Source organism: Perissodus microlepis, chromosome 16 (genome assembly GCF_051167445.1).
Source record: "Perissodus microlepis isolate ML-2025 ecotype Zambia chromosome 16, ASM5116744v1, whole genome shotgun sequence".
Taxonomy (NCBI): Eukaryota; Metazoa; Chordata; class Actinopteri; order Cichliformes; family Cichlidae; genus Perissodus; species Perissodus microlepis.
The window spans coordinates 1135241-1162933 of record NC_140476.1 but is presented as its reverse complement, the minus strand read 5'-3'; the positions used below and the strand labels follow the sequence as shown (position 1 = coordinate 1162933).

Sequence of the window (27693 nt, the reverse complement as noted above, 5' to 3'; positions counted from 1 at the left end):
CGCGGCCTCTTCAGGAGAGCGAGATGTAGTTTGTGATGAAAACTAATTATCTCAAGTCTGTCTCTTCTCATTCAAAACAGCGGTTGCTCTGTCTCCCGGTCTCTGTTGATTCAGATGAGTTCTGCGGTCCGAGTCATGTTTACCGACCAAAGCCACAGTGTGAAATCCGGAAGAACTGCTCTCCAGAACTCCCCTGGCCTTCCCTGGCACATTGCTGCTCTGTTCACTTCAAGCAGGAAGTCCAACTGAGGCCGGTCTATTTTTCTCTCACTTATTTTTTTATGTGGCAGCAGAATTTTTTTTCTGTGTGTAAATGCTTCATGTACAAAGTCATCGAGGGAACGCAAACACGCCCAGCCTCGCTGTCACTGAGAGCCAGGATTTAAGTCCGTCTCAGCCAATACGTTTAGTCTTTGCACCCTGACATGCTGTGAGACACACCTGTGAAAGAAAGAGCACGTGAGTACCTACTGTATATCCAGCAGCATACGTAATTGCTGAAAATGGCAGAGAAGCAAAACAAACAGATGTGTCAGGGTGTGCACAGCTCATTATACTGCAGCATTCCTCAGTGTGCAGCAGTGCACATACTCAACGACATGCGGGGAGGAGCGAATAAATAAAACGATTACTATATTATATATATATATATATATATATATATATATATATATATATATAAATAAATGAGCGAGTGAAGACATGCAGCACTGGTAGCGAGCAGATAACAGTACTGCGCAGTTAGAGGTGGAGTTGGGAGGCATCATTGCCATTCAGTGCTGCACACGTGCAGATGTGCAAATCTGAAAAGCAGTCGTGTCTCCCCCCCGCAGCACGTCACTCTCCCAAACCGTCTCATGTTCTTTACAGTGACTAAATAAAACCAAAAGGCAAACAAATCCTCCTGGGACACGCAGGCAGAGAAAATACTTTGGAGTGGTGCTGTGTCTAATACTTTCTAGTCTGGTTTCTTCAAAATGGCATTTCTATTTGAGCTTCACTCTAAAACTCTGGGAGGCTTAAACAGGGGAGATAATGTCTCTTAAGGATTTACTGCCATCTGTTGGCACAGAGGGAAACTGATTATTGGTCGATTGTACACACGCTGCTCTGCTGTACTTACAGTATGTACTGTAATTCTCTGTACTACACGCATTTGAATAAAACAGCTAACATTACTAGTTCATCCTATGCAGCTTTTTTGTAACTCGGCTGTGAGAGCCAGAGTGCTCGTTTGTGACGTGATGACACGATCACTCTGCTTCCAACAAATCCACATTTATAGAGCTAAAATAACTAAAGATCGAACACAAAGAGCTGGACACAAGCACATCCTGACCTCTCCTCGTCTTGTGCTAACATTACAATAAGCGGTCTGCTTTCCAGACTTTGTGAGATGACTCTTATAATGAATGTGGACCTCCATTTTCATAACATCTTGAATCACCATCTCACTTTCATTCCTACATGCTTGACTGAACCATAATTACCATTTAAAGTGGGACAGGAGTGAAGAGAGATCTTTGTTTGCAGCTCGGGTCACGCATGGCAGCCAGCCGTTCTTGATTGCACGATTAGATAAGGCCAGCCGAGATCAAACAGTGAAAACTTTAGTGCGATCTCAACACACAAGAGCTCAGTTTCTACTTTTCCATGTTTATCTGTGTGCATACACATCTTCTAATTGCTCCTTTAATTCACCTTCAACTCCACATGAACGGACACGGCAGTAATGAAAACCATTTATTTGAAAATGTGCGATAAAGGGGAAAAACCCTACAAAGCTAGTGTGGTTGTTACACATGATGTATGGAAAAATCAAAGTTCTGTTTATGATGACACGGCTCCATTAACAATAATGGATAAAGAATCTTAAAAACTGGCAACAAATTCAAAGTTGTCACATATCTGAGACGCAAATCAACAGTTTTCACTTCACAGGACCGAATAAGAGCGATCAAACACAAAGACTGAAACACGCCTTCACATGGTCGAATTTTAAAGGGTATCGTGTTTAAAAAAAACCAAAACGCTCTGCTTTGTCACATGACAGAGGTTTCAGTCTATCAGCTAAATGTGGCACTCTGATTGGCTCCTGAAGGAGGTTGAAGATGAATACGAGCATCAAAAAAAAACAACCCCATTAAAGCCCTTACATTACAGTCGAACTAGATATGAAGAGGTAGAGAATAGAAAAAGAAAAGAACTAGAGAACAGGCGTCTGTTATAAATTCTTGTACTGCATCTGATTAAAAATACAAATTTCGATGGTTTTATAGGCAGAGGTCTTCAGTCTGCATCCTCCTCCTCCGACTCGGACTCTGAAGGAAAGGAAACATCCGTCACCAGACGCGTAAACTCGACGTGCATTTAGTTACTAACATTTGGAGAGACCATAAACACGAGGCGCGTTTTGGGGCATCTCCCATCAGTGGCAGACAGAAACGAGGTGCTTACCTTCCTCTGCGTTCTTGAGCCATTCAACAAACTTTTTCATCTGCTCAAGGAAAACGCTTTTTCCTTTAGCTTGGTGGGCTTCATTGTACCACTTCAGAATCGCCTCCTCGCTCAAGACATCGGCTGGGAGAAAACACACACAAAGATAAAAACAAGAACATAAAACAGAAAAAGAAATCATTTCAACTCGATGCCAACAGCACAGATGCGTCCGCAGGTGCCGGGAAAACAAATGTCACCAGGCAGGTTGATGACATCAACCAAGGCAAAGTTTTGGCTATAATCTCTGGCCATCTGGCATCAGTCGCACAAGCCTGCGTCGCTTCCTGCCGCAAAGTAAACGTCTTTCCTCCCCAAATGTGAAGGTGGGAACAGGAGCCTTATGGGCATAATTAACTCACCTTTGTAGAGCAGTACGACAATCTTCTGAAAGGCCTTCATGAAGTGGATGTTGTCATAGCAGTACTCCTGGATCTTCAGCAGCAGCGTGAGCTCTGAGAGGCCCTGGGAGGTGAAAGCCTTCAACAGCGGGCTGTATTGCTGAGGATGGAAACCAGGGAAAAGCTGGAGTAAGAGTTTTACCACTGTGAAAGTTTCACACACAGAGTGGGAGGGGGAGATGCTTCTGATTTCTTCCATTACTTCCACTTTGCCTTACTAAATCAATTATCTTTTCTGCCGAGTTCAAAGCCTACAGCAGCGTGGATTTTCTAACATCTCTGAGGCACGATTTAAGAGTGACACCCGTACGTTTCTTTAGATCTCTCGGATCGTGTCATAACTGCCGTGGGAGAGAAGAAGAACAGGAAGAGCAGAGCGACGCAGGCGTCACCTTTAAGTGTTTGATGGCTTGTTCCGTCACGAGCTCCTCCTTCTTGTTCCACTCCACCGAGCTCATCACGCTGGACCAAATTAGTCCGATCATCGTCTGCTCAGAGATGTTGTTCTTCTTGATTTCCTCTCGGACGTAAGCAATGATCTATAAGATCCAAGCCAAGAGACGGAACAAACGTTACTGACAATGCAGGCCAACCACGGCCGACATTACCTACGAGCACCCTGGCAGGGTACAGAGGTTGGCAGGAGCAGATAATATGTTCAGGCTGAGTGGATTTCAGGAATTTGCCATTGATCCACTGCATCCGTTTCCTCACCATTCCTCAAGACAAAAGGGTGACAGGTCAAGCAGAAAGCAATCTTAAGTGCTACTACACAGCGGTGTGCTGCGAGGAGCGAGTCTGTGCCAAAGAAGATGGAAAACCACGAACACTTACGTCTTTGAGGGGCTCTCCACGTGACATCAGATCCTCGAGCTCTTTCTGCAGCTCTTTGCGAGCACCTATGGACTGCTGGTTCCTGGCAAAGTCGGAAATCTCCTTGAGCCCGGCGTCTGTGAAGTACTTTGAGAAGTGCTCGCAACTCCGCTTGTTGGCCGGGAAAAGTTCCTGCAAATTTACATAATCAAACATTGAAGCAGACCCCATTCATCCGAACAAGCCTTCATCAGCAATTAGGAGGCCTTTGGTGCAGTAGCTGCTGTGACTGCCACAATAGTTTGAAACTATTCAATTTATGCAGAGCCGTAATTAAGCAGTCATATTTAGAATACGCCGACAGGCCGCTGAGCGGCGTGGGGAAACGCCGCTTCGCCTAAGCCTCGTAGAGATGTTGTAGCGAAGATGTCGTTCTCACCATAAGCCTGTTGTCCATGCCAACCTTTCGAAGACTGGCAGCAACCGAGTTGATGTCCTTTTCAGAAAGCCAGGATTTGAAGAGTTTTACAGCAAAGCAAGGCGAAACACCTGAACAAATGCACAAAAATGTGAGTCAGCTGTTACTGACAGACCTGCCAGGATAAAGAAAGTCAAAGTAATCCGCCGGTAAACACAACACCGAGGCTCTTAACGGGAAAAATGCCACAAACAAGAAAACATTCAAGTTTGGACCAGCGGGTGAATCAAATAAACATCTGCATCTACAAGATAAATAAATGAAAATGTATGATGATCAAAAAGGTAAAACCATCACCATCCGTCGGGTCCTTTCAAAGAGCGCAGCAGTGGATGCTGATGGATTAACTGATCACATTTATTAGCTGTTGTGTTTGTGCTTAATCTCTTCTTCTGGTACAACACAGACAACCGGCTGACAACGCCCACTCAAAGCAAAACTTCACAGCACCATCTGCACCTTTTACTGCATTGCACATTAATAATACTAGCATGTAACAAGAGCACTTATTTGCACAGAAATTAGCATTACTGCATTACTCTGAAGCTTTTTTTAAAATTCCCTTTTCCTTAGGGGGGCTGTGAATGGAAAATATTAAGCATTCACTTCATGCACGTGTAAAATGTAGTAACGAAACGCAGGCGCATCTTTCTAGTATTTTAGAGTAGAAGTCACATTTTACCCACAGACTCGTGCAGTACTGCAAAACCTCAGGTTCTCTGTAGCCTGGCCACGCAGCTGCTATCAGCATGCACAAATATGCAAACTCTGTGTCAGAGGGACAGACGTTAGGTATCTCTGTGTGTAGCCTGCTTGTTTTCTACTTTAAGTCCACTGTTCGACCAATTACATTAACTTTGGTTACTCAGGGGTGAACAGCTTTTTTAGAATATATTTTAACTATAGTTGTAAACAAAGAGTGGAGCAGACAGTCCTGAAGCAGATGTTTGACACCAGCTGCTTTAATGGAGATTCCCCAAATGTTTTCTTTGTGCGTTCAGTTATTTTAAAGACTCGTCTTTGGAATCATAAAGGATACGACTTCCCATCGCTGACTTTCTTTCAGGAAAAAAAGGGAGAAAATGGATTCAAATGTGACTGATGGCAAGTAAATGACGAGAGAAAGAACAACTTCCACAACTCAAATGGGAGGATAACATTGCAGTGACAATGTTTAATATTGAAAGTTTAATAATTTAGTTCCACTCATTGAGCGTCGTTTCGGCCCTGCTGAATGAGCAAAATGTGAGATTTCTGCAGCATTTTTTTCCCCTGATTAATCCCAGCAGCTGAAAACAGACACGTCTGCAGGCATCAAAGGCTTTTCCATAGTCTCTGACTAAAATGAAAGCCTACATGCTGTCAACACTCGTTTGCATGACTGCCCGTCCCTCTGCTACTTCTACATTAATAACTGCAAAGCATTCAGGCTGTCCAGATAAAGCAAACAGTGCGCTGTGTGTGCACAGGTCCTTACAATGTCTGATAAATGGTGGATCGGGGAGAGAAACCGTGAACATAATTCTGCACACAGACCGAGTATTAAAGCCGAGTACCTTCTTTGACCAAATTCTCATTGAAGAGGCTGCTGAGAATGGATGCAGAGATGTTCCCGTTGGCCAGCAGAATCCCTGTTAGCATGGCCAGCTTGTTGCGCTCAGACTCTGTGAAACCCTTGAGAAACAGCAGCAGCTGTAAAACAGTAAACATGCAGGCTGAACCACAGCAGAGGCAAAGCTGTACTCTTTATATTTTAAACTGAAACAAACTGCTCAAGATTTCAGCCACGACCCGGTCAGGCAGGTCAGGCTACCTACGTGACCTGGCTATGCAGAGAAACAAACCTTTTTGATCTCCTCTTCAAATCCCTTCTCCAAGTATTTGTAACGCCTAATGAGCTTGTTAAAGACCTAAAGGGGGGAAAATTGCTTTATTATCCATAAAAACAAATGGATATTAAAACGTGAACTGAGCAAGAACACAGTGGTATTCACCTGTGCATATGCCTGCATGGTCTCCATGTCCTCTTGTGCTTTGAAGAGACAGAACTCTGTACAGGTCATGTCATCTGACAGCGTACCCCCGGGGGCTGAAATTAAACACATATTCATGTCTTAGGCGCTTCACATGTTTCACCTCTGCTGATCACTGTATCGACATCAATTCAAAAACAGGGGGGGACACTTATGCACGCCACTATTAACCTGAAGACCCAGAGAGCGCTCGACTGGGGGACACATTTTATTACCATGGTATAATGCAAAGTTTAAAAGAAATGCCAATCCTGCAACTCACCCAGCATTCCACCAGCCACCAGGATGTCGAACAAAGTCTCGGCATAGCGTCGGTAGTCAAGCTTTGCACCAGAGGCATCAAGGAACTTTGCGACAGCTTCCAAATCAGTGCCAGTTTGGTTCAGACCCTGTACAATGCTCTCCTGAAACTGGGAAGGGTCAAACCTCTCCTTTTCATCTGTGCAAAAAGAACAAAAAGACAAATTAGTTCAGTTCATTTTTTATTTCAAATGTATACATTCAGCATCATTTCGTGATATCATTCCATTATTTTGTTTGAAAGGGAGTAGGCAGAAGTATACACTTGTTTGTATACCCCCACAAATTTTACATCTCATTCATTTAGTTTTCTTTTAGTCTTAAACAAACAAACAATGAAACAAAACAAAACTCATCACAATATAGTTACTTTCATATAATAAAAGACAGAATATGTAAATTAGCAGATTCACAAATACTGAAACAAATAAACCAAAACATCCCAATTACCGTCCTGGGTTACCCCATTTTCTTTATTCTTAAATTAGTTTTTTATATTTTATTTTAAACTGGTATATGTTGTTGCTTTCTTTTATTTCTTATGTTAGATCAGGGGTGTCAAACTCAAATACACAGTGGGCCAAAATTCAAAACTGGAACAAGGTCGCGGGCTAACATTAATATTTATTGAAAAAAAAAAAAAATCTTCCTCCAGATTTACGAATGAATCTCTTCTTATGGACTCAAACACGTTTTGCTGAAAAACTGAATATGGAACAAGCAAAGCTTAATACTAAACAATATATATATATTAGCTGTATAATACCAGTAGGCCAGCTCTAATAATAATTTGGATGGCTTCGCGGGCCAGAGTTTGACACCTATGTGTTAGACTGTTCCATAATTTCACTCCCACTATTGAGATAACTTACTTTAAAAAGTATGTCTAACTTAAATCCACAACAAATTTGGAGTCAATAAATAACAGACAGACATTTTAAAAAAGATATTTCTCTCTCTAGCTGGAGGCTGTAAAAAAACAACTTTTTTCGAGCCATTTGGACTTGTTGGTGTGTTTTCAATCATTGTTCTGGTGCATAACACAAACGTGCTTGAGGGCATGAAGTAGTGGCTGAATGTAATCGTTCAGGATTTTCCGGTAAAGAGCAGAACTCGTGGTTCCATCAGTTGAGCAGGTCCTGAAGTAGCAAAGCAGCCCCATGCCATCACACTTCCACCACCATGCCTGACTGTTGGTATGACGTTGTTTTCATGAAATGCTGTGTTAGGCCGGTTTTATGTCTCCACCCGCGTACACGATTCTGAGAGGACAGAGGGGGAGAGGGGTTTTCACCCACCCCAGATGTGCGCCTGTGCAGTCATCCAAGATCCTGGAGGACTGGATGACGTAAGCAACTAAGTGACGTAAGTGTGATGGAACAGAGCAAGGAGCAAAACCAGAGTTCACCCAAAACGGGAGGGCCATGAAAAAACTTCAAAGGCCAAAAAATAAAGCATGAAAAGCACAGATGGTGGCTGCAGTGACCTTTTCATTGTTTTTAATGCTGTTTCGCTTCAACTCTTTGTTTGTTAGAACTTCGCTCTTATCTGCAGCTGCCTGATGGATCAACAACAGCACAAGCAAGAGTTGTCACAGACTGGTTTTACCACGTACTTTGTAAACTACCTCAGTCTCACAAGAGAGCTCTCTGCAGGCATCTGGGCAGTCCTCAGATTAGAGCAGACAGCGAACGCACCACGTCTGCTCAGCCATAAAAACAGCTTCAGTTTTACATCAGATGTAACTGAGCCAAGTGAGGCCTGCAGTTCTTTAGATGTTGTTCTGGGTTTGTCTGTGACCTCCTGGATAAATCGCTTATGTGCTCTTGGAGCCATTTTGGTAGGCCGGTTGCTCCTGTGAAGGTTCACCATGGTTCCAGGTTTTCTTCACGTCGCTGATGGCTCTCACTGTGATTCACTTGAGTCCCAGAGCCTTACAAATGTCTCTGTAACCTTTTCCAGCCTGATAGTTGTCAGCAACTTTGTTTTTCAGCTGTTTCTTTAGCTCATGGCATGATGTGCTGTTCTTTTATTTAAGCCTGCTTCACTTACCAGACAGCTTCTATTTAAATGGGTGGTGGGCGATCGTGGCTCAAGAGTTGGGAGTTCGTCTTGTAATCGGAAGGTTGCCGGTTCAAGCCCCGGCTCAGACAGTCTCGGTCGTTGTGTCGTTGGGCAAGACACTTCACCTACCGCCTACTGGTGACGGCCAGAGGGGCCGATTGCCTCGCTTCTGTCAGTCTGGCCCAGGGCAGCTGTGGCTACAACTGTAGCTGCCTCCACCAGTGTGTGAATGTGAGAGTGAATGAATAGTGGTATTGTAAAGCGCTTTGAGGGTCTCGAAATGAAAAGTTATTTAAAACTATATAAATGCAATCCATGAAATGATTTCTTGGTTCAGCAGATCTGGCAGTGTGGGTGTGGCTAGTGAAGCTGAACTTAGATTTCGTTTAAAAAAAGAAAAAAGGGGGGACTCAGTTCAGATTTTTGGCACGATGAAGAGCCAAAAGTCTTTTAAATACTACATATATTTGTTTCATATTAAGTATTTGTTCCCAGTTACAAAAGGTTGGCAGAGAATGTAAAAGATTAAAAACAGGCAAATCTTGGCACTGCCGGCCTGCATTATTGTAATTGACAATATTTGTAAGTCAAAGACTAAGTGGTTGAGATTTGGTGCTATATAAATAAAATAGAATTTAATTGAATCAGAACTGAAAATTGGCATTGGTTATCTGCAAGATTTTTTTGTTTTAATTATGGCATCAAGATTGACGCCAATCCAGGATTTCAAAATCTGTGCTTTTCCATTGCTGGTAGCATGAAAAGCTACAGGGAGGACAGGCGGGCGTGATCTGTATATCCTGATGAAACCACCTGTGTTTAATGTGACCAAAACAAACTGATGCTTGGCGGTTTCTCACCTCTTTTCCGAGTTTTGAAACGCTGGCCTGTTAGCGTAGGCTTCTGCTGCCTTTGATTACTCATAAAAACACTCTGCAAGACAAACACAAATGAGCTCAGGGTGAGGAAACAACAATGGAAATAACTCCACTTGGATCCGTCCGCACAGTTCCACCCATGCATAATCAGATCTGCATGAATCATACAAATGTTGTGTGCATGTGGGAGCGCAACGTGAAACAAGCCAGATGTTAGCCACCCCCATTATTTGTTTGGGAGGGAAGGGCAGAGGCTGGTATGAGCCTTCACCCCTGCGGATGTATACACACACACATATACTCATACAGGTATAAACAACAATGCTATTTACCATAAATGTTAGCGGTAACCACAGTTATTAGCATCGTCCACGTCACCACGCGTGCTAAATGTACGAGCAGCAGTGCATGCACAGCACCATACGAGGACATTTGTCTACCTTCGTTCATTGTCATGATACGAATCTATAAAAACAGCACTTTACTCTGTACATATTATAAATATCACCCCCCAAAAAGGCCAGCTGTGACTGTCTATATTTATCAAAGCCGAGCGAGCCAACTCTGGATATCTGACTTCAGATAACACAATAACACTGGGGCAGTGCTAGCTTGCTGCTAACTATAATCCATTTTCCTGGAATTTCCTTCCGCAGTGTCGCAGTAAACTGAACTCCTGCGAGCAGCGCTCGGCTCCACAAAGAGAAAAAATTAGTCAGAAACTCACCGAAATCCTCTTTAAGAACAAAAACAGTCCGTGACAAAGAAACTAGTATAACTGGACTCCAGTACAACCAGTTCTAGGGAAGAGGAAGCTGTAGACGTAACCGCGCGTGCGCACTAACGCAGTGTATTTGGGTCGCCACACTTGACTGAAGAGCGAAATTTAAGCGGTTAAAACCAAATAAATAACCGCCGTGAATGCAGTGATACTGCAGGTCTCCTCTGGATGCAACGCAGGAGTGAGTGATATTTAAAGGAAAATCTGGTTTAAACCCCAAATACCGTAAAGTCCGAATCTGTAAATCAGTACAAGAAGAGACAAACACCCCCCAACAAAATCACAAATATGAGTTTCCTGTGCACAGAGAGCGACTTTAACCATTAAACTTGGCCCAGTTTCATTAAAAGCTCGTCAAATCGTCGTTGCTATGTAGTATTAAGACACAGGAGGGGGGTATTGTGCTGTCGGGTGGATGGAGTGTCTGTTTATATATAACGATGAAGGGAAACTTTAATGTTGCTTCACACTCACCTCGTAAATCTTGGTTATATTCCCAAAGTCGTGTGGGAACTTCTTCAAACAAGTTTGGCCAACTATAACCTAACCAGTTCGCCTTTTTACAGTTACTTATGTGAGAATAATTTAACAAATCATAATACCGCATAATGAAAATTCGCTTTTAAACAATCAAAGTCCAGTTTACTTTTTAAAAATCCTTCCAACGCTCAATGTCTCTGCAGCAAACCGCCTCTTTTCTCCGCACAGGAGCCATGGAGCAGTTAAAACAGCTCACGTTGCCTGAATGTTTAGTTAGTAAATATGAGGAGGAAGCAGCTCGCTGTTTGCTTTCTGACTTGGATGTTTCGTTAAACTATTATGTGTGGGGACAAAAGACTAGGTGGCATTGTTTCCGACGACACCTGAAGGCACCACCTCCCCAGCGCTGGAGGTGATTAGGGGACTCACTGGACGAGCTGACTAGCCCAGAGCCGCCTCTCCAGCCACTCCCTACGCCCGGCAGTTTCTGCGCTCTCAAGTCCATCAGAGCTCCATTCAAAGTGCTGAGATTCGGATGAGAGCCTCTTCCAGCCTCATCCAACACAGGCAGACACTAGTTAACCCAAAGACAGCAGGGAAGGGCTTCAGGAGCCTCTCCTGACTTGGAGAATCATCCCGGGATCTTTTTTTTCTTGTCCGTAGAGTGGATTTAGGACAAGAGGGAGCAACTTCCACAGAGGTAAAGCGGTAAGTTGTTCTGGAAGTGTAAAGCCTTTTTCTTCTCCGTTGGCTCTGGTTTATCGCTGTTACATTTTCGGAAACTCTTCAAAAGTTAACTTTCCATTTCTTTAGATCGCCTGCTTCCCAACTCATTCATTCCTCCCCTCTCCGTACAGGAGGGGGTTGGGGGATAAATATATACGTTTTTATTTTTTGTGTCTGTTTCTCTCTTTCTCTCTGTGTGTTTCTTACTTTTCTATGACTTGGGGGAGAAAGCGCAGGAGGGATTTAGTTTAATGTCTCTTTCTTGCTGCAAACCGCGGCTCATTCAGCAGTATTCCTGAAAACCGTTGTCGCTAATTGCCTACATCTGCGGGCAAGAACCGTCTTTGTGGCTGAGCGGAGCCAGAAACCCACTGCAGACCCTGAACCAGAGGACAGCAAGCTCCAAACGAGCGTTTTCAGGTGCTGCTGTCACCAAACGCTCAGCTCTGTGTGTGAAATGGCAGATTTAACGACCCATGCAGAGGACGATGAAACTCTGGAATCATTTAAAGTTTTTTTTTTCCATTAAAATATCCTTGCATTGCCCCGCACTATGATCTGTGGAAATACCTGGATTAAAGGTATACAGAGACGGATCAATGTGAGATTAAATCCTGGATAAAGTGGGTGAAGGTGGGCTTAGCCCTCAGTGCGCCCCCGGTTTCAAGAGATCATAATGTTGCTGACTAGAAAACATTTCTGCTCTGCATGGATAAAAGTCGTCTCTGAGGAACATCCCAAAGTTCCTCCTGGACAAAGTGTTTGTTTTGTGCCGGAGTCTGCTGTGGGTTGGGAACCAGCCTGGAACTCGTAGAAGAAGTGAAATACCTCATAGGAAGGAAAAAACAGTTGCTTTAGGGGGGAAAGCTGCTTGGGGTGCTGCTTCCCTTAGCACATCTGTAAATATAGTGTTCAGTGCCACAGAAGCTGGAAATGAGTGTTAATGGAACAGTCAAGTCCAAACAATGAGCAACTGTTGCTTCACTGCCTTTGATGCAAAGTTGTTTTTAATTCCCGTCTTTTCTGTTTTTTCCCAACTCCTAATTCCTCTGGTGAACTTGGCGTCCCAAGAGGATCAGATAAGACCTTTTAAAAGAAGAAGAAAAAAAAAGTTGGTATCTTTCCCTTTGTGGGTCGCCACAAATATGTCCCACCTCTTTTGGCCAGATTCTCAGTTGGGAAACCAGATGGGAACTTTATTACCCGCACTGATCAAACAAACAGTGATGTAAGCTGAGTGTGAGAGGTAGTGTGTGGTAAGCCTTCAGAGCTGTAAGAAAGACTCCTGGAAAGAAAAGTAACAACCGTTTAGCTCAGCTGGAAGAGGGCTGCGTGTCGGCCATTGGAGTCGCTCTGCTCAGCGTGAGCTTGTTGGGCAGCTTGCATCAAGTTGCCACAGTTTTTTAACATGTGCCAAAAGCCTCTTTATGAACACTGTGGGGCGGGATGCTGTGGCCTAATGCAGAATGGATGGCAGTTCAAAGTCCCCCAGCCAGCGCCATGGTAATGAATGGTGTTTACACTTCCCTGCCTGTGCAACTCGGTGTAGTGTGGCGTGTGCTTGTGTTAACCATGCATCAGCTGTGATAGACGGAGGCCTGCATGCTCCGCTGCCTTCAGCAGCCTCTCGTGCGGGGTGGGGATCTGAACGTTTGAGGCATTAAAAGTTCCACATCCAGGTCACGGCCTCATCGGCATGGTGCATTGTGATTTTTCTCCCAGTTTTGCTTTAGGTGGGGAGTTTTTTTCTTTCACACTTCATCTTGAGTTTACTGTCCTAACAAAGAACTATTCTCAGTGCCGTGCAACTCTGAGAACTTTCCACCCATTTGACTTCGCGGCTTAAACTTCACTTCCTCAGTTTCCCAGAGGAGCCAGAGTAATAATGCCATACGTTTTCTCACTGCTTCATCAAGTCCGCTGCAGCTGCTTTCCCCATTCTCTTATTATAAAGGGAAGCAGACAACACTAAAGCAGCTAACTCAGAGCAGCCTGCAGGACGGGATATGAAAGTGCTGCCGTTCTCCTGTGCGCTTTTATTTAATGCCCAGTAAGCGCTTATTTCAATACTGATTGAGTGCTCGTGCTGAGGTTTAACCCTGATGATAAAGTAATAGTAGTTGATCACAATAAATGCAAAAAGTAGAAAATCTTTAAAAGAGTTTTTCTTTAAATCTGCTCCATCATAAGATAACTTTTTATTGTCCTTGCACAGTCACGCTGGCACTAAGCACAACTAAACACAGTAAACTTTAGAGTGGATAAAGTTAGATAAGATAAGACTTTATTGATCCCACAACGGGGAAATTTTTGCATCAGCTCAGGTACAGATATCAGAAGGAAATACAAAAATACAATAAGTACAATCAATGAGAAAAAGTAAGATAATAGGATGCCACTGCTCTGTGTTGTTTAGTTCGGCTGTAACTGCCATTTTTCTTTGATGAAATTTGAAATCGTCTGTAAAGGCTGGCCCGGTTCACCTGGTCAGTGCGCTGTGTGTGAGTCGCACCGAGCTCTTGCAGCGCTGACCTTTTGAAGGAGCAGAAACTACTGAATAAAGTCCTCTATCGGAGCTTATTATCTGCACCGTTTACTTTTATTTTAGCTTCTCTGTTGGAATAAAAATGAATAATGATTTCCAGACACTCCCGACCTCTCGGAGAATGTTGCAGATACTTCTTTTTAAGCTGTGTGAGCGTCTTGTCTCATTAATAAACGAGCTGAGCTTCCAAGCTTACAGATGGTTTGTTGGGAAGTTTGTGCAGCTTGCACAGCTTCCAGACTTAAACTTTAAGTACAACAGAAAGAAAATTTCAGTGGGGCTGAGATCACAGCAAATTAACGCAAAAACCCAACTTCAGGAAGTCTCGTGGTATTACCAGAACTTTGGCTGCTTGTGTCATGAACACGTAAAGCCCCATTGCTCATAAGAAGAAGCTGACTCCTCCAGTTCTCAGGGTTTGTGGAGTAAATATTGTGTAATACTTTGTCATCTTGATTTCCAGATACAGGCCTGCTTCTTGCCTGACTGAACGTCCTCATGTCTGCCTGCACTTTGGGCTGTATTGTAAATAAAGAACAGCATTTGTGTGTGTGCTGCAGGTTCATGTTGGACCTGGATTGTGCGTTCGGAGCTAATGGGGTCACATTTGTGTGAGATCTTTCTCCTGTTTATGGCCATCATCTAGTGTAAGATTCAGTTTCAGCGTCTGTGCTGTCACAGCGGCTATGGGCCGTCGGCGTGCCGAGCTTTCCTCACACAGATCTGCAGCTGGAGTGTTGGGGACCCAGGAATTCCAGTTCAGTTTCCAGGCAGCTGCTTGTGTTGAGCTCCTGTAAACCTCTGTCCTCGCTGCATTGTCCTGCCCTGCTCTCTGGCTCGGCCCCATGCCACGCTGCTGCTCCATTAGGGAGGGCTTTAATCTCCATCAGCGCCAGCAGCGTGCCATGCTGTGACTTTTCTGTGACAAAGCTAGACTGATCTGCGGGAAATTTTACAGAGTATTATGCTGCATAATGGATGTTTATTATCATCTGTTCAACGCCACTCTATTCCCAAACATTTGCTCCAAAGGCAGCGTCACGAGACCCGTGTCTGCGATTACATCAGAGGCCACGATGCAGAGCCTAATTGGTCGACTGTCCTGGAAATACTGACATTTTCAAAACCGTTACAGGTTTCTCAGCAGCGAGTTCACTGGCTCCGCTGTGTCTCCAGCATTGTCACTATCTGTGCTGTGCATGCCTGTGAGTGCCTGCACGGCTGTTGACCTTTGTTTGGACTCGTTTTTCTCACTGAAGGGCAGAAAAAACATCAGGACCTGTAAATATTAAATGTACTTCTAATGGTGATTTTTGTATTCATGTTTCCCCCATAGCGTGATCTGACTGAGAAATCTAGGTCAAAGTCAGAGGCACAAAGTAGAGCACATCTCATATTATTGCTGCGACATGCATTGCAATCCCAGGTCCAGCACATCCATTACTGTCAGATCTCAGATGATAAAATCTCTCACGTGTGTTTTATTTTTCTGTACAGAAACTTTGCTCGTTCTTAATGCAGCACTTTAATCTGATGGACTCGTAGATGAAATACTGATTTAGAAATTAATTCTGAGAGTTGTGTCAGAGGCGGGCCCGGAGTCGTGGGTGTGCTCTGTCTGCTCTGCACATCAAGCTTCATGCTGCGTTAACAAGCAGGGGTTAAGGCAGTGCCGCTGGATGGCTTTGAGTCTGCGGCACGTCACAGACAGCTGATGATGAGTCATCAAACATCGCCGTCCCGAGAAGTTTTAGTAAAAAGTGGTTATTAGGCTTCGATTAGCAAATCACTCAAAGTCCTCGTGTTACATCTGCAGTAACGTCCTCGCTGAGCTCCAACCGTGGGAGACTTTAAGTTTTGATGTTTTTGGTTTAATACGCCAAATTGAAATGATGTGTAATCACAGCCACGTGCTGCACACAGGCGCTGTGCCAGTGTGAGCGCGCTCAGTAAAGGTGACTGTGTGACATACAGCCTTGCTGCATCGCTGATCTAGATTTGAGATTAATGACAGCTAAACCATACGAGGCATTTGATGCTTAAACATGCAAAATTCAAAAAGCACCAGAGAGAGAGAGAGAGTGACAAAGCCGGGCACTACTAATCCGGTTACTCCGAGGAAATTGGCAGAGGTTAATACGAGGTCATTCAGGTTTAGGCTGATTAAGTCAGTGTGTTGTTTATATCAACCACAATTTTAAAAAATCTTCTTTTTTTTTGCCCTTTATCTGTGACAAACCACAAAAGTCAGTGTTTTTCGTGTTTATCAGTATAGATGATATAAGTTCTACCCCCATTTCTCTCCCACACAGCAGTAAGGATAATCCCAAGAGTTTAATCAAAGCTGTCAGGTTTCCTCTCATTCTCCCTCTCTTGGATCTCGGACAACATTTAGCAGCAGGCAGCAATTCCCATTAATGGGATTTTTGTCACAGGCTGCCTGGAAGCTACTTCTAAATGTGGGGTAGTGGGTTATCAGCCGAGGATGTCCAAGATGCAGACAGATGCCACATTTTTGGCACTCAGGCAGCATTATCTCCCAGGTCAACACGAGGCGTCGGCATCTGCTTTTGCTCAGAACGAATAAGCTCCCTGCTTTAAACACTCGTGTTTAGTAGCACACTTTCAGTGTGGCGTGGCTTTGCACTCACTGCCATGACCGACCGGGCAATCAGTTTGCAGTAGATGAGTATTTAACTGGTTTGGTGTAATTGGTTTGACTAATATTGATTGTTGCAGGCTAGTACAAAATCCCCCAATGCTCTGGATGTTCAGTAATTACAGAGGAGCTATTAGGTGTTTTGTAAACTTTGGTTTATTTACACGTGCAGCCTTTAGGAAGTCTGCTCCTCTCTGAAATGTGGAAATGATCCAAAATGATATTTATTGATTTGAAAAGCACCGAGTGCTGCAGCAGAGCGGCTGCATTATAAAGTCCTACATATAAGCAGCATATGGGCTGAGATCACAGAACAACTGACTGCTGTTTTTCATGCCTCCAAAGAATTTTGCAACTGTTTCAAATGTAAGTAATTATATTTTTAAAGTGCGCTGCAAACCACTCGAGCAGCTGGTCGACTCGAGCCATCACTGGGGCTGCTTTGGCACGAGGCCATCAGGCCAAGAGGAAGTAACCTACTTATGAAATATATATACTTAAGTAATCACATATTTCTCCCCTTACTGGAGCCTGCTAAACCGAGATGGGGTTGATGACATCATTAGACATTTCAAATGTCTTGGTTTGCTAAATAATTTTTCATCCATCATCGTTTTTTTTTCTTTTCAGTCTTTAAAAGTTGTCTCCATGCTGAGTGTGAGAGCGAGTGCTGCTGGAAACCGACTCCTGCCTGCTGCTAAGAACTGGGCAGCTTCTTTATGGGCCAATAATAGTGTGCCCTGCGGGGGAACACAAGCCAGGGAAAAAGTGAAATAGAAGTCTCCAGTTTTTTCCAGAAAGTCGTGCTGTTCTTACGCTGCAGCTAAAAGTCGGTTTGACAGCTGAAAAATCTTTTTTTCCTTCTTTTTTTGGCGAAATATCCGCCCCTTCCTTTTCTGCACCTCCAACAGTTTCCAGTCACGTATCAGCCCTCGGATCCGCGGTTGAAGACGCGTCTGTGTCCGTGAGGCACGACGATATTGTTTCTGTTTTGAGTGTCAGACGTCGCCTCGTTTTCGGGCTGCTTCTGATTGCCACCCACAACACTTCATTCATTCCCAATGCTGTCTAAAACATCACAGTGCATTATACCCCTGTCATATTTTCATTTGCTTCAGAGCACGATCCGTTCTGACTATTCAGAAAGAGACGTCTGTCCTACTGGCGAACAATAGATGACTGCATGGCCTCATCTATTGGTCTTGTGTGGGCAGTCTGTCACAACAGCAGACATTAGGTTTTTGGTGCAGCAAAGCCCTGAATGCATCCCAGGCCCCTCTTTTATCTCCAGCCCTGTGGCGTTGGGATTACTCTCCCAAAGGAGACTGGACTGAAAACTGCCAGCCGCAGCACTGTCTTTGTCACAGCCGGGATTCTTTTCCAGCCCGAATATTATATCACAGCAAGCAAAGCAGCACAGGAAAAAAGTACAATTCTCCAGTGGAGTTCATGGGACTCGTACGAAACCCCGAAACAGAAGGAGACTCCAGCTGAGCAGACACCCACAAGTCAGGGGCAAAGTTGCTTAGTTATGTAAGTTTCTATGGGACATTCTCGCATGCCACAGGGGAGAAGGAGAGACCTATTAGCCAATCAAAAGGCCCCGCTCTGCCTCTGGAGGCAAACTCTTGCCTTCCACACATGTGTACCCCTGCACTGAGTTTATTTACATTGGCTAAGTTTAGGACTGTTTGTTTTCTAACGAGAGGACGCCTCTGAAGAGTTTGCTGGAACACGATGCACACAAAGACAAAAAAAGGATCTGATAGGAGACACAAGGCTGATGCATTCAGTGCTTTTTCTTCCATATAAAACATGCGGTTCTGTGCTTCATGCACACTTTACGATATAAAGGCCCACCAGGATTACTCCAGAGCCTTCCGCTTTTTCTAAATGAGTCTCTAATGTACGTTTCCTTCTTATATCCTTGCAGGGGGGGACGACTACAGCCAAGATGGAGGTGAAGACGTCACTTCTAGACAATATGATTGGGGTCGGCGACATGGTCCTCCTGGAGCCCCTCTCTGAGGACTCCTTCCTTGGCAACCTGAAGAAGCGCTTTGACCACAGTGAGATCTATGTAAGTCTGCTGCTTCCTACATTAACAGGGCTTAATAACACTGACTTCAGATAACGTGGAGAAAAAGACGGGCTCGGTAGCAGAGCAACAACACTGCTTCTCTCTCTCTGAACGCTACAGAAGGCTTCTCCTAGGAAATGCACAGATACTTTTCATAACTCTATTGTTCCTCCCATCCTTCACTTATTTCAGTGTTGGCTATACAAGTAGTACAGAAACGGAGACCGCAGTAAGAAACCAATCAATAAATCAAATCACGGAGGAATGTAGTCGGTGCCCTCAAATGAGGCATGAAATCCAGAGCTTAGGAGGAAGGAAGGCCCGGCAGTCTAGCTGACTACTTATCTGTAGAAGGGGATTGTTGAAGTGTATCCACCGTATCAGACAATTGGTTCTGGGCTTTATGTTGTGGCAGCGATTCTTCTGCTTTGTAGGATGGCGGCCATGTTCAGTGTGAAGAATATGTCTGGTTAGTCTCAATTTTCTTCTTCAGCTCTGTCAGTGGTGAAGAAGTTGGAAGTTCCCTGTTTTGTTTGTTTGTTTGTTTTCTTCATATTCGTTCCCCTGCATACAAACACCAGAGTGTTACTGTGAACACGGAGCTGTGAGGACGTCCTGGGTAAATACACGGTACTGCCTCAGCTGATAAGCTGAGGATCTGTTGTTGTTTCTGTCTTTGTTTTCTTCCCTCTGCTATTCATCATTAACATTGTATTCCCAGGAGACGTCGCTTAGTTCGACTTTGATTAGATGTTGTGCACTTTTTGAGCTAAATGGGATTTTACTACCTGTGTGTAACACTGAGCTGTGACACCATGAGTGCAGTTAGCTCAGGGGTGAGCAACAAGGCCTCGAGGGCCGGTGTGCTGCAGCTTTTAGATCTCACCTTGGGTCAACACACCTGAATCACATGATTAGTTCATTACCAGGCCTCTGGAGAACGTCAGGACATGTTGAGGAGGTCATTCAGCCATTTAAATCAGCTGTGTTGGATCAAGGACACATCTAAAACCTGCAGGACACCGGCCCTCGAGGCCTGGAGTTGGACACCCCTGAGTTAGCTGGCTGTAAAACTAAAGAGCCATGAAGAGAAACTCAAACCTGAGATGAATGAAGAAAGGAATGACCGGCTGTCAGTGATCGTCATGTGAAAAGTAGTGAGTTACATCTCGAGTTATGTATTCCTCTCACACTGCAAGGAAGAAAAAATAGAATTCAGCTAAAAGTGAAGATTGGAAACCGTTAAAGTTCAGTAGATATCGCTGCCACCCTAACCTTTAAATGCTTTGTCCGCTAATCGTCCTTCTTAATAATTAGATTCAAAAAGTTACTGTGATTTTTGTGATCTGAAGACGAAGCCTTTGTGGTGACATTTTGAAACCATAAACTCAGGTTTTCCCTGTGTGGTGCTTACCGAAATGATGTGGCTACAGTAGTTAAACCCACTTCATATATGCAATATTAGCCTGGCTTGCAAATAAAAATAGACTGTTTATGGAAAGCTAAATCACATAGCCCTAAATCTGCTAAAGCTGCACCTCAAGAGCGATGACCAGGAGAAGCACTAAAACCTGTACTTACCCAATAAATCTGCGGTGTGCAGTCCTTGCTTGCAAATGTATTTTCCCTCATGTGGCATCATTCCTTACAAACGGGCCCATCCCCCACACCAAACTATCATATGACAGCTCATAGCAGAAGAAACATGGCTTTGTCTTTCAGAGGGACAGCACATCATGCTGTGGGAAAATGTCCCCGTGTCCCCCGTGTGGCTCAGAGGAACCATGAAGACTTTCATATGCAATAACTTGATTAGATGTGATGTCGTCTTTTCCTTGCGTGTGGATTTATTGATAAAGAAATTCATACAGTGTGTTGATTGTGCACACATCCTACTTTCTTCATCTCATGAACAACACCAAACAAAGTATATAAATGTAAAAAATATGCAGGCATGCAGATTGGAGCAGGGACCGAACCACCAACCCTCCGATCGCCTCCTGAGCTACAGCCACGCCTAGAAAGTAGAAACCCCGTGATCGTTAAGACGAATCTGAAAAAGCCTGCGAGTTCTAGTTCGCCTAATGGATCGATGTGGTTATAAACCTGACCTGCGAACGCCGGGCCTGCGTCGTTCTGCATTTCTGCATCGCAGCTCGGCTTTGAAAAGGATTGTCAGAGACATCAAAAGATGCAGGAAGATGTGCTGAAACTGAAAATCACCACGGGCTCAGATACGACAGTAATCAGGAGGTACAGAGCAAACCGCTGTCCCACTAATCAGAGCTGCATTTTTCATCCTTCTGAAAAGACGCTACAGATGGTGAGCTACCCACACAATCGAGCTCTGAAAATCAGCCTCGGCACAGGCGTCATTAGAGGAAATCACGGTTTCTGTGACAGCTCATGCAGTGTGAAGGACATCGCGTAACATAAAAGAATCACATCTTGCTTGATCTTTGGCACAAACATACAAGATAAGACTTTAACAAAAGCCCACAAAAAGAAACCGGATGTGCAGCGTGCCGTGTTCAGTCAGATGTGAAAGAGATGGAGGTCCAGTATGTTGGCCAGTACTCCCACTTGTAGAAATGGAGGAGGGAGTGTTATGCTAAGGGGATATAGTTGGGGACATGACGACTCCCAGTCTCCAGAAGGCTGACTGAGGATTTCAGCGTGACGACGATAAAGAAACAAACTGTTGCCTGAAAGTAAAAAAGCATCTCCAGCAAAGTGCAGCTGAAAAAAAAGGTTTTCAGGTTTTCCAAAATAATGAAACAAAGCTTCATGTTGAGGAGGAGCGTGAATGTCTTTGGCTTCATCGAGGTCTTAGTATTTAGAAAAAGGAAACTACGTAGGAGCAGATGCCCTGCTGTTCATCCCGGGACAAACGCAGCAGACACTGTGGGGTGACGGGAACTTTTAGTCCCATCAGTTCAAAGCTCCTTCGTACATCTTCTGATGTGTGAGCTGAACCACGAGGAAGCATGAAGCTCCTCTCAAGTTGTGATTTATTTAATGACTTGAAACGGCCGAGTGGGGAAAAAAGTTTCAGGTTTTTAATGCTTCTCTTTTTTGTGCGCGCGCGTGTTCTGCTTTGCTCAGAACACGTGACTTTTTGTTTACATTTGCAGCTCTCGTTGCCTCTGTGCACATCCTCTGCACTCGTGCCGCCTCTGGTGTGTTATTGAACGAGAGGCAGTGGGAGGCTGCGGTGCTGCCACAGGGAAGGCCGTGCTCCACTCTCGTCAGAGTGGCTTATGCAACAGTCATTACCATAGAAAGCAGAGAAAATGTTTCAGGTTGATGCTTGAAAGGTTCTGTTTGCTGTGTAGGAGGATGATGATGAAGATGATAGCCGGTTGCGTTCGCTTTGAGACATTTCTGATGAGTGTGATTTGCTGGACTTGTTTGGATGTTACATGAATTTGTTCCATTTTATATAAAACACTGATTTTCTTTGATTTAATAAAAATGACTGAGGTTGGATGTTCTTGCATTTTCCTTTGATATTAGGTAACTGATGTTTTTGTAATATCTGAGCAGGAAGTTTCTGTCTTATCTGGACTTAGTTTGTCCCCGGCAGCTGTTCCAGGCTTGTCTTGTATGGCAGCGTTGGGCACTAAAACTAAACCCATTTTCTAAATGACTCTGCTCAGCCCACAAACGTTTTTTTCTCCTTGTTTTCACACGTCTTCAGCTTTACTTCACACATCACGAGCTTTCATGAAGAATACCTGTCTGAGAAAAGCTGACATTAGCAGAATTCCCGTCCCTTTAATTCAGAGACTGTCCGTCTGCACGGAGGCGTTAAGCTGTGCAGACTGAGAAAGTAACCTGTGCATTGGTGCTAATGCTTTCTGTCTCTCCTTCTCCCTTCAGACATACATTGGCAGCGTGGTGATCTCCATGAACCCTTACAGGTCCCTGCCCATCTACACACCAGAGAAAGTAGAGGAGTATCGCAACAGGAACTTCTACGAATTAAGCCCACACATGTGAGTCCAGCTCTAAGGTCCTCTTCACACCCGGCGAGCGTATAAATGTAAATTAAAGAGAGTGAGGTTAGATTTGGTTTGGAAAAAGGACTTTTTTGAGGCTTTGTTAGCCTTGATGTGGTGAGAAGAAACTGTCATCTGTCTCTTGAAGATGGGGTATTGAGAAGCTCTTTACAGATTATCGGTTTGGACCCAGTGACTAATGCAGTGGGATGGCTGGAGGAGGTGGGGGTGCTGAGATCAGAGGGACCCTAACTAGTGTATGGGGAGTGTTGGCCATTGAGTGCCGTGGCATGCCATCTGTCCGCTGGCAACATTAAGTCAGCACTGCTGCGACTGTGCCAAGACAAAACAAAGCTCGGCACTTGTCAATTAGCCCGCTGTGTCTCTGGGCTGCGGCAGAAGCCCTCAGAGACTCCGACTGGAAGAGCGAGAGTGCTCTCGTCCCAGAGCAGACATACTCCCTGCAGACAAAAGCAAACTCTTTGGCTTTACTTTACAGCCACAGCCGACACGACACAGTTTCAAGCTGCTTTCCCCCCTTCTGTTCGCTGGTCAGTGCCTGTCACGTCTCTCTCCTCTCACCGCACACAAAGAGGCTCAAGAAATCCTGCTGTCGACTTTTGTCTTTAACATTTTCATTATTGAATTCAGCTTTGACTGCCGTTCAACCCCTTTAAGATAAACTTTCCCCTGTATCCTTCTGTCATTATTTTGAAAGATGTTAAAGATGGAAATCATCAGAGCTCTGAGTCTCACGGTCAAACTGTGAAAGTAGCCAGAAATATAAATGGCCAGAATGATAATCAGAGCATTAGAAACAACAACACTGATTTTTGGCAGCGTGCAAGAATTTTCAAAATAATCTCTTAACTGCATTTCCACTGGATCATTGAGGTCGTCGCACAGGGCTGAACAGCAGACCGTTTGCACTGCTAATATGAGCTGAAAGGGTTTCTTGCTGTAAAAAGACAGCCGTGCATGTTTGAGAAAAATACATGGTTTCAACTCATCTTCCTGAAACTTTGAAAACTGGAACAATGAATAGAAGCCTGCGACTCTGTACAGGTCAAAAGGTTCATGGTAAATTAAAAAATGTGTGATATTCAGCAGGCAGAAGCCCCAGAAAGAGGCTCTGCTACAAGCTTTTCTTTTCATGCTCTGCAAAAAGCATCAAAGCGTGCATCCCTGCAGAGGGAGGAAGAATAATACAACCTATGGATAATTGCTCACTAAAGATCATGGCCTCTTTAATGGGACAGACTCTTTAAGAAGAGCTCAAAAGCCAGTCAAAGGCAGATTGTGTCAACATGCTTCATAAATTGATGTTAATCCTCGAGTCGGACCATCTGGACTCGGCTTTGCAGCACAGCATCGATCTCCTGTAATATTAAACCCTCAGTGTGGTCACATGCGTCCGCCCGGGCGACCAGCAGTTGACAGAAATTTTACAAAATGCATGTAAATGTACTAAAACCTCAGGAGGTCAGTTTAATCTTTGAGTCATGCGACGCGTGTGGCTTCATTCACTTCTTTCCATCTTGCAGCTGAATGTTTCCCATACTGACATTAGTTTTTTTTCCCCTTTTACACACAGAAAAGATGAAAAACGTGCTCGATGCAGCTGGATAGCTGTGGTTTAGAAATTCATTTGAATGTTCTTATTTGAATAGATTTGACTTGACTGGTATTCAAAGCAGAGCAGTGTTTCACAAACACAAAGGAAATCATCTTCAGTCACAGGAGTCGCCTCTGTTTTTAAAGAGCTGATGACACACTCGGCACGCCGCGTCCACTCCACTGATGTAGCTGTGCAGGCGAGGCCAGAGCGGAGCAGGAGAAATAAGCCAGTATGAGCGCGCATCATGATTTGCTTTCTTTAGTTTTTCCTTCTCGAATGCACAATATTTATGGACTCTAGAGAACCGAGTGTCCGGCTTATATTTTTAGATTAAAGATGACTCTCGGTTCTCTGCAGCGTTTCCAATTTTAAAACACAAGTTCCTGTTTTTGGTAACTTATTTTGCCTCTGCAGGAATATTAGCACACTGACTGGGCAGGTCTGACGTCCTTCAGTGTTGAGCTTTAATTAAGCTAACTACAGGGGGTTGTATAATCGTCCTCTTCTCATCTCTGATCCTCATTAGACACTTGATACGGTATAAAGTCAGAAGCTCAGAACAGACGAGGTCGCAGTTCTTTGGAGGCCCTAAAGATCCAGAAGCACGAAGCCGCATTAAACACAAATGGATGGCATCATGCCGTGGTCACTTCTGGCTCCTCGATGGCTGATGCTGAAGATCAGGTGATGTCAGAGAGGCTGTGTCAGTCTTATGTACAGTCGGAGTCGGCTCATGTTAAACACACGCAGTAGTTGTTGCAGTTACACAATGATGCAGTTCCCTCGATGCTGGGTTCGCTGGTGCGTTTGGGCGATGATGTGCGACTTCAGGTGATTCAGAACAATTACGGATTTTGTAAAACTCGTTACTATTGGTTAGTGCTGTTGTGTTGTTGTTGCCTCACTCTGTGTATACGGGGTGTGTGTTTGCTGTAAGAGTAAGTTACATCGATGGCGTGCAGGTGGAAACGTATTTCGCACCTGCTCCTTTGGTCCCCAGACAAATTGTGATGTGTGTACATCAGCTGGAGGCAGACCTGCAGCTGGTCCCCTATCTGTAATGTTGTAAGTAGGCTAATTGACTGTTGAGCTCCCATCTTAATTATAATTATTACGAATAAACAGTGGCTGATGCCAGGCCAGAGAGCCGTGCAGCACATATTGATCAGTTCAGGAGAACCCGCGCAGCAGTTATCGAGCAGCCTGCAGTCTGATTCACAACCTGCAATATCCAGAGATGCTTTTGAATATGTGTGCCTGTAAATTCTGCCCATGATGGCTCGTAACACCTTTTAATACTGAAGTTTAGGGGACTGTAAGTCTTTTTTGCTTTTCCATTTTTCCTCTCTCTGTTCATAAAAATGGCTGAATGCAAGCCCAGATGGAGAGTTCGTTCGTAGTTCTGCGGCGCTGCACGGCCACACCCGTCTGCATGAATCTGTCCGCTCTTCTGTCGGCTGTCCAATTAAGAAAAATGCTCCCTGCCCAGATGAGCCACCTAATGATTAACTGGCAGGTGTTTTCCTCCTTTCAAAACACAGGCAGCCCATTAGAGGTGGACTAATCAGTGGCCTTTCTTCATGCGCAGCAGCATGCAGACGGCCTGCAGTCCTTTATTGTCTGCCCCTTGCCACTGAGCCAGTCACAGATTGAGGCGTTTGCATGTGTGCATACGTTTCTGTGTATTTGCACATTTTTGCTACCTCTTTGGAAACTCTGAACAAACTCTGTCCTTGTCGTGTCCGGTAGTCCGCATGTGGGCGCCGAGGTCGGGCGTAATGAGGTGAAACCTCGTGGATCAGCTTAGTCAGGTTACAGTTGTGTTTAAGCTTGGAGTAAACATTAAAGTCAGTGTCATCTCTGAAGCCACCATTACTGTGTGCTGACAGTCAAGACAAGGATCACATTTTCCTAATGTTTAATAAAGTTTTGACTAAAGCGCTGACCACAGAGCTTCATCACCATGGTCTGCATCAGCACTTCCAGCTGTCACGTCTTCCCCCAAAATCTGCTTTGACAGACGTTTGACGTCAGTATTAAGATCTCTGTCTCAGCATGAGGCGCTCAAAAGTTAATAAAAACAATAAAGGAATACAATTACACTTCAAGAAGAGTTGTTTGATTTGAGCTTTGCTCTTCATTATTATTATTTTTCCACTGGTCCAGTCATATTAAGCATAATGTGAAGGACCTGCAGCATCTGTTAGAAGCACTGGTTACATAAATCATTGTTATTACACTTTTAATGGAAAGACTTGCTCTCGACGTCAAAGGTTGGATATCGCGTGTAAACTAACTGTACCGCCTGCCTGATAACAGTCATATATCAGATCTCTCAATGCGACCCTATGTAATGTTTAATTACACTACGTATAACGCGTGAACCCTTCTCCACGATGTTAGAACTGTTTCATCCTTCTCACAGATTTCAGCTTTCACTTCCTTTTTTCACTCTGATCCAGAAATTTTCAGCTTCTGCTAGTATTTGATTTATTTGGAACAAGATAAGGTTGGAAAAAATAAAGTTTACTTACTGGATGTGGACTTCAGAGTCATTTACTGCAGGATGATATCACACCTGTGCTATGGAACACTAACCAAAAGGCAATATGTGGATATATGCATGTTATAAATTATATGAAATAAGGACACAGTACATATTATTTGATATTTGCACAGCTCGAGCTGTTGGGTAACAAACGAGTCACATGGACTGTTCTGGTGTTATAATACTGTGTTCAAGGACGCCTTGGTAAGTTGCACCTCAGAACCTGTATGTAGGTGGATTTAAGTGGGCACTTGTTGAAATGGCACTTTGACTGAGGTGGGCAGCGTGAGTCCTCTCCAGCATGTGTGTTGGCGTTATGGTGAGACGATAGAAAACGTGTGTGTGTTCCTTTTTCCACCCACCTCATCAACCCAAGAATAAAATGCAAATGTGTTCAACTGGATAATGCGAGAATTTCTAATCAGTTGCTGCATTCGTGCATGCAGGCAGTACTCTAGCTGCTTATATCATTAGAAAAATGCAGTACAGTGTGCACGCACTGATTAGGAGCCTGCAGAGCTTAAGCAGCCCATCAGGTTAAAACTGAAAAAATGGCTAACAAATGCAGAATAAACGAATTATTTTTCGGACGTTATGACGGTAATAACCTCCCGTCGCCCCTGAAGAGAGCCGTCCCTTACATCCTGCTTCTTGCTCACGTTGGGCCCCTGTTGCTTGTTACTGAACGTACAAACCGTGAGATGAAAAACGTGTCTATGTTAAGTATGATCGTGCTGGTTTTGACTCTTGATTTGTGCTGTAATTCTACATTAGCAGTTTTCATCTTTTTGA

At 44.2% G+C, this 27693-nt stretch overlaps 2 protein-coding genes across 4 annotated transcripts in view; one reads left to right on the top strand and one right to left on the bottom strand.

The window, feature by feature from the left end:
• Nucleotides 1-1730: 1730 nt before the first annotated feature.
• Nucleotides 1731-10315, bottom strand: LOC146370158 (eIF5-mimic protein 2-A-like). Its single transcript, XM_084908835.1, has 12 exons — nucleotides 10191-10315; nucleotides 9446-9518; nucleotides 6484-6660; nucleotides 6183-6277; nucleotides 6033-6098; nucleotides 5745-5880; nucleotides 4150-4259; nucleotides 3732-3902; nucleotides 3290-3436; nucleotides 2859-2997; nucleotides 2458-2580; nucleotides 1731-2321 (listed from the first exon to the last, which is right to left on the bottom strand). The coding sequence occupies exons 2-12, from the start codon at nucleotides 9507-9509 to the stop codon at nucleotides 2290-2292; spliced, it is 1260 nt and encodes a 419-aa protein (XP_084764961.1). The 5' UTR covers nucleotides 9510-9518; nucleotides 10191-10315; the 3' UTR covers nucleotides 1731-2289.
• Nucleotides 10316-11007: 692 nt separating this feature from the next.
• The window catches only part of myo1b (myosin IB), a 52206-nt gene continuing 35520 nt past the window's right edge, over nucleotides 11008-27693 (top strand). The window contains exons 1-3 of one of the 3 annotated variants that reach the window (XM_084908833.1): nucleotides 11008-11424; nucleotides 18588-18734; nucleotides 22617-22732. In XM_084908833.1, coding sequence (XP_084764959.1) covers nucleotides 18609-18734; nucleotides 22617-22732 — 242 coding nt within the window. In that variant the 5' untranslated portion in view covers nucleotides 11008-11424; nucleotides 18588-18608. Of the gene's footprint in view, nucleotides 11433-12934; nucleotides 12954-18587; nucleotides 18735-22616; nucleotides 22733-27693 lie in introns of those variants that run through there. The other 2 variants (XM_084908832.1, XM_084908834.1) reach the window with 2 other exon arrangements.